At 42.7% G+C, this 6269-nt stretch overlaps 1 protein-coding gene across 3 annotated transcripts in view; it reads right to left on the bottom strand.

Moving 5' to 3' along the window:
* Positions 1-583: 583 nt before the first annotated feature.
* MAN1B1 (mannosidase alpha class 1B member 1) overlaps positions 584-6269 on the bottom strand; it is a 28576-nt gene continuing 22890 nt past the window's right edge. For all 3 annotated transcript variants that reach the window (XM_027667029.1, XM_027667030.1, XM_027667027.1), the window contains 2 exons: positions 5941-6072; positions 584-5087 (listed from right to left, as the gene is read on the bottom strand). In XM_027667029.1, coding sequence (XP_027522830.1) covers positions 4884-5087; positions 5941-6072 — 336 coding nt within the window. In that variant the 3' untranslated portion in view covers positions 584-4883. The remainder of the gene's footprint in view (positions 5088-5940; positions 6073-6269) is intronic.

The following is a 6269-nucleotide window of genomic DNA, read 5'->3' as shown; positions in this document are numbered from 1 at the left end:
AACATGGAAGACCCGATTAGTCAACTCCAGTCCCCAGGAAAGCTGCTGTAAGCCTGCCAGTGGCACCACATCTTCAGAAAGACCCAAATCCTCTGTTCATGCAGATGAAAGCCTCCACTGGCCCTGCTCAGAGCTGCCACCATCCCTTCTGCTCTTGCTCAAGTTAGGCTTTGTGTTTGTTGCTCCAGCTGTGGCTTATACAAGGCTGCCACACCCAGCCTTACTGAGGTGCTGGACTCATGTTCATCCTCCATGCTCAGAGCCCTCAATGTTCTGGAATTCAGATTTGCTGTATCCAGGCATAATTCAGGATTAGCACCACAATAAAAAAAAAAAAAAGCAGAGAGCAAGGATTGCATCTTGCTTGTATTCCCTTTCTAACAGTACCCTTAAGTCCCACAAGCAGGCACCTAGTGACACCAGCCCAGCAGTGCATGAACACAGTAAGGCTCAGGGAGAGTCTTTTTGGGAAATCACTGCAAGTCACCCCTGCAGTCAGGGTTGGGTTTGGGCTTTGGAGGGAAAGGAGGCCCAGGTGTCTGCTGACCTTCCAGAAGGGCAAGAGTTCTTTAATCCCCTTATACTGGACTACACTGAGCTCCCTATTTTCCTTACGGATAGTTCTTGCCCCAAAGGAATCCACTTAGCGTGAGGAACACCCACTGATTGATATGCATGGATGAATAAAAGGCTTTCAGACACCATGGCAAAGAGATAAACATGATACATATGAACTTTCAGTACAGATGAGCAGTGCTAAAAAAGAAACCATGGCAGAAGTCTGAAGCCAGTGCCACCACCATCCATAATGTGTTGAAGCCTTGGGCAAGCAAGCGTGGAATGTAAGTGGAAAACCGTGGTTTTGTGGTGCTATCTCAGCTGAAGGGAAGAACCACAGCCACACAGCAGCAGTCACTGCTCATGAGTGTCATGGGAACACTGCTCCTGGCTCAACTTCAGGGCCACAAAAGGAAAATGGGGTGCCAGCAGGAGTGACCCAGACCAGACCATGGCTGCAGCCCCTCCCCTATGCTCAACAACCCAGTGGGGTTGTTGAACGAAGGCTCGTTTGTTCCATTGTCACATACCAATGTGGTGAGTGGGGGCAATGTGGGAACATTACACAGAACAGGAACTCAGATTTCAGTGGAAGCCTCCAGACTTGGACAGCAATCTCCAGCAATATTACAGAGACCAAAAAACCCCAAGCCCTTCTTACCAAATCCAAAGTCAGAAAAATCTGAAACTTTCTGTTGAAGCAACAAGCTTCATGAAGCTACCCTGTCCTGTCTGTTTCACTAGTCTTGTTAAATATACTGAGTGTGGCACTGGAAATCAGGAGCTGACTCCCTGCAGGGCTATTTCTAGGAGCGCACAGCTGAAGGGAAGTCCTAAAGTGCAAGAGAAATTCACAAAACTGTAAATGTGTTACTGCAAAAACCTTTCCTGTTCTCATCCCTCATCACTGCCAACATCACACGGGTATGGAACTGGAAACAAGATGTACTCTTTTGTCTAGTATTTGGAGGAGTAAATACAAGTGTACCTGAACTCAGCGAAATGCGAAACCTTGGAATGCGAAAATCCTATTACTGGAAAGTCCTGTGAAACACAAGGAGGGCCTCTCAGCCAACACCAGGGACCTGGCAAAACTGCCAGTTTCTATGACCTGTCATGAGAATTCAGCTTTCAGAAGTTCAGGGATTAGATGCTAACTGTGCCCCATCCACCTGTTGAATTTTCTTTGAGCAAACAGGTCTGTATTTTTTTCCTAAGCTGTGGCTCAAAGCCCCAAGTATGAGACTCCCAAGTCCTACAGCCATGCAGCTCTGTGGCTCTGCCAGTGCCCAGCTCTGTTCCTCAAGTGAAAGCCCAAGGAAACAGTAGAGGCAGTGGGGTCAAGGGTTGTTTTAGTTTAATTAGGCAGGTACTCAAACTCTTGGAGAGAAACCACTGCAGCTCTTTGTGCAGAAGGACAGAATCCCAGCTCAGTGGTGGCCTTTCCACAACATTCCACTTCAGCCAGGAGCATCCCAGTACACTGAAACATCAGAGCGGGTTACGGACCAGGAAGTTCAGGCTTTGGAACAAGGAACCACAGAGTGCTCAAAGGGAAAACTTTTGATTTTCTGTTGTGCTGAGGGAGCACATCGTGGAATAGAGATGGGCTGTGGAGCTCAGAGACTGACCTGACACAGCAGTTTGTTAAGAAAGTAAAATAAATAAGCAATTAAAATGACCTTTGCAACAGAACAGGAAGAACAGGTGAGCTTTGTTCAGATTCTTTAGTTTGTGCCATTTTGCATGTGATACAGGGGTGTGAAACAAGCATTTGTTCTCAAGGGAAGCGAGAACTGAACAATATGAACTTCAGGTTTAAAGGCTGAGGACAGTAAAGCCACATTTTGCAGAGATTCCATGTCCCAACAAGAACTAGGTAGAAATCAGCTGGACCAACAGGCTCAGCTAAAAGATATGTTTGGGAAACTGATGATTTATTCTTCTCTCCCTTCCTTTAACTCATTAGGAAATGAATTATTACTCTCAAGCCAATCATAAGGCAAAAATAATACAATGCAGACTCCCGCAGTCTCATTTGTAGAATCAATTACATTAAGACTAATGTAAGACTTCAAGAACAGAATATTTTTGGTAAGCATTTCTATGTATTCCATTTCCTAAGAAATGTCTCTGTTGCCTCAATCAGGCAGCTGTATGGGTGAAACACCAAACCCCGGAAGTTTCACAATCCATAGCACAGTCGTAATTAAGGGTTCAGTACTAGCTTCAGTCAAAGGCACAAGGCCAAAGCAACACAAGTCACCAGGACCTGGGTAGTTTCACTGAATTTATCTTTTTTTTTCTTTCATCTCCAATTTTAAGATTAGCTTATAGCCAAAGCTCAGCTGCTCAGCAGCACAAACCTGCTCCACAAACAAAAACACTGAAGGTGTTACCTCCCACATTTCAACAGCACCTTCCTCATTTGCTGTTGCGTCAAAGAAAACAAAAGTATTGGCAACCAATCAGTTGTGCAGCCAAAGGCCACAGTGACTGGATTCCACTGCACATGTATGTGAGAAGCTCATTGCAAGGGTTACTGCTGGCAAATGAGCAGGAGGAACATTAGCATTCTGCACTGACCTGTTCTGTCCTGCTACTCCCAGGATACTTTTGATGACACAAAAGGTGCATTAAATAATTTGTAAGAGTTCTTCATTTCTATAGCCCATCATTAGTACATGGAATGATAAATATTCTCTAAAAGACTTAAAAAGTGGTCCCAAGGGTAACTTGTAACTCCAGCAAACAAAATGGATCAGCATAAAACAAAGATGTATCTTACTTTACAAATCAAAGGTTTTAATTACTATAAAATACATATACCTCCTTCAGCCATTCCAGTCAGACTCAATCAGTTCTGTCAGTGGCGCTGGTGTTAGTGGGGACTGGACCTCCCTGCTGCCACCACATACCTGGTTGTGCCCATCACACCTACTGCCACAGGGGAAAGGGCATTTCAGTGAGAACAACCTCTTCCAGAAATATGAACAAGCACATTTCTGAGATCTTATCTGTGAATACAGGATTGTCCAAGTAGCTACAAATCCAAAAGGACAAGCACTAAAGAAAGCTCATTTCCAAATTCATGGTTTAAAATCTATTGCACGTATAAAAATGAAAGATTCCAGGGCTCCAATAAGATTCTTAAAAAACCTGTGTCTGCTTTGACTTCAAGCAACTGAAATGGATTTCTCCAATTCTACTGGGACCTGAAATTACTGTAATATTTTCAGACTGTCTGCTTTTAACACTACTATCGAAAATACTTCTAACCAAGGAAAACCAAATTGAAAACTTCTCCACAGTCCAAGAAATTATGAATAACATAAACTGTGCTGTACAGCTGTAAGCTTGAGTCAACAAACACCTCATGATGTGATATCTGGACAGGAAGGGACGGAAGGAGGCTGATAACTAATGTGCTCACAAGCTTTCCCAGTACCCAACCTCAGAAAGCAGCTTTCAGTCAGAATACCTGAGTCTAACTGATGCAAATAATATATAAAATGCACATGTAGTTTCACTTGTATTTCACATTATCTCCTGCATTCCTGCAGATAAGTTAAAAAACTGCAATACCTCTAAAAAATTATATACCACTTTGAGCCAAACCAGCAGCAAATTCCTTTTCGCCATTCATTTCAGCCTCAGCTTGAACAGACTGTTCAAAGTGCTCTACAAAAACTAAGACCCTATACAATGGATGCTCTGCTGCTTCTTTCTTCTCCTCTAAGGTGATGCAGCACAGCTTGTGAGTTTGGAATGAGATCAGAGTATCAGCAGCAATACTGACAGCTTTGCTTCTACCTGGGACAGCACTACAGATCTTTTGTTTATTCCACTTTCCACCTGAACCACTGTCACATTCTGACAAAGGAATGGCTCTGTAATCCAGTGTTTCGGTGAATCCAGAATAAACCAAAAAACTGTAGGCTTATTCTTGCTCTCCAGGAACAACCCTGTGCCCTAAGCTGACTCGCTGCATTCCCAATATATAATGAGCATTTAGTAAGACTGACATAAGTGAGTTCTGGGTCACCAGAGCCCCATGAATGTCGTGGTCCACACTGCAATTACTCTCTGAACCTCGTCATCAGTACTAGGGAAACCAGCTTGATATGGCACGGTTCGTTCATCCCAGAACCAGGGATTAGATTTAAGACTGACATGATTTCTTCAAACCAGAGATGCTTTCCCCAAGGTTTTGTTTGTTGTCTGAAGCCAAAAAAGGTGCAATATAGCATCTCTCCTCAAACCCTGAAAAGTAAAGTGACTTGGAGATAAAAATGCCACCACTGAAAAGTCCAGTGTTGCAGAGTCTATGCTGGCACCCAGATAGGGAGTGGATGAGCCTCCGTGTTAAAGATGTATTTGTCAAGGTTGATTAAGTCTATGTCATCTGAAAACAGCAGAAACATGTATTTGAGTGTTTCCCCAAGGAAGAAGCTCTCCATCTTATCCCGTGGCTCTGGATTACTGGGATTCTGGACATTGTTAATGGAAGTATAACCACCTGTAGGAACCTGTGCCAAAAACAAAACAAAACAAAACAGAATAGAAATTTGTATCTTTACATAATCTAAAATAAATTATTTTTTACTTCCTAACACCCAGATGCACTTGGAGAAGATAAGTGCTAGGAAACAGATCAGCATGTTTTTCATTTTGTACTTGGTTTTCCTTTACTTACAAAGCTTCAGTTATGAAAAACACCAACTCATTGCATTTTAAAAGAAACCACAAAGATAAAATGAAGCATCTATACTTAAGTTAAAGAGGTATCACAAGGAACATCCCCTTGAAGTTTCTGGACAAACATACAGAAAGGAACTAGCGACTTCTAGGTTAGAGCTGGCCCAAGCCCCATACCCATTTCTTCTAAGAACAGATCATGGACATTTGATGACCACTGGCATCTAGGTCACACTTTTACAGCATATCAATGATATCTCAACCAGCACTGTAGTCAGAATGAATACAAAACCCCTCTATCAAACCATTAGTGCCATTTTGTGCTCACTTTTTTCTTTGGCAACTTTAATCAGAGCGTTCATTCAATCCAGCCAGGTCCTTCTCAACTTCTGAATTCTAAAAGCAACCACAGCAGAGATTCAAACAGCTTCCAAGATGTAGATACACTAGCAGTCTTGCCTGCAGCTCCTACATTCCACTTTTTAATCAATGCAATGCAAGTTCTTTCCCTATATGGACTAAGTAGTGTATCTCAAACTGTAAGAAACCAAATTTTTCTGTATATTCTTACAAATTTCCCCAAATGTATCTGATGAATCTTGAAACACAGTAAGATTCCAAAGTTGGTGTTAGAAAGCAAGTGAGCAAATAAAGTCCTGACAGAACAAGGTCACCTGGCCTTACCCGTGTGTATTTATTGAAGTTCTGCAAGATTTCCCAGCCCCAGTCTTGATATTTCTTATCACCAGTGAATCTGTACATATAAAAAAGGCTTTCCACAGTTTCTGGTCGCAGTAAGTTGTGCCTGTCTGCGGGCTGCAAGAGAAAAAAAAGGCAGGGAATTTCCTCAAGGACACATGCAGGGAGAAAGATAATGATTCCCATCTCCATCTACTTCTAAGAGTTTGCTATGCATAACTCAGCTTCTAAATACACTATCAGGGTAATTAAAACCAAAGCCTAGGGTACAGCTAGAAGGCAAGGCCGCAAAGGAATTAACTGCTCCGCAACAG

This window comes from Corapipo altera, unplaced genomic scaffold, assembly GCF_003945725.1.
Source record: "Corapipo altera isolate COAL_440 unplaced genomic scaffold, ASM394572v1 93, whole genome shotgun sequence".
Lineage (NCBI taxonomy): Eukaryota > Metazoa > Chordata > Aves > Passeriformes > Pipridae > Corapipo > Corapipo altera.
The sequence above is the reverse complement of the archived record's forward strand: the minus strand, read 5'-3'. Positions and strand labels throughout refer to the sequence as shown.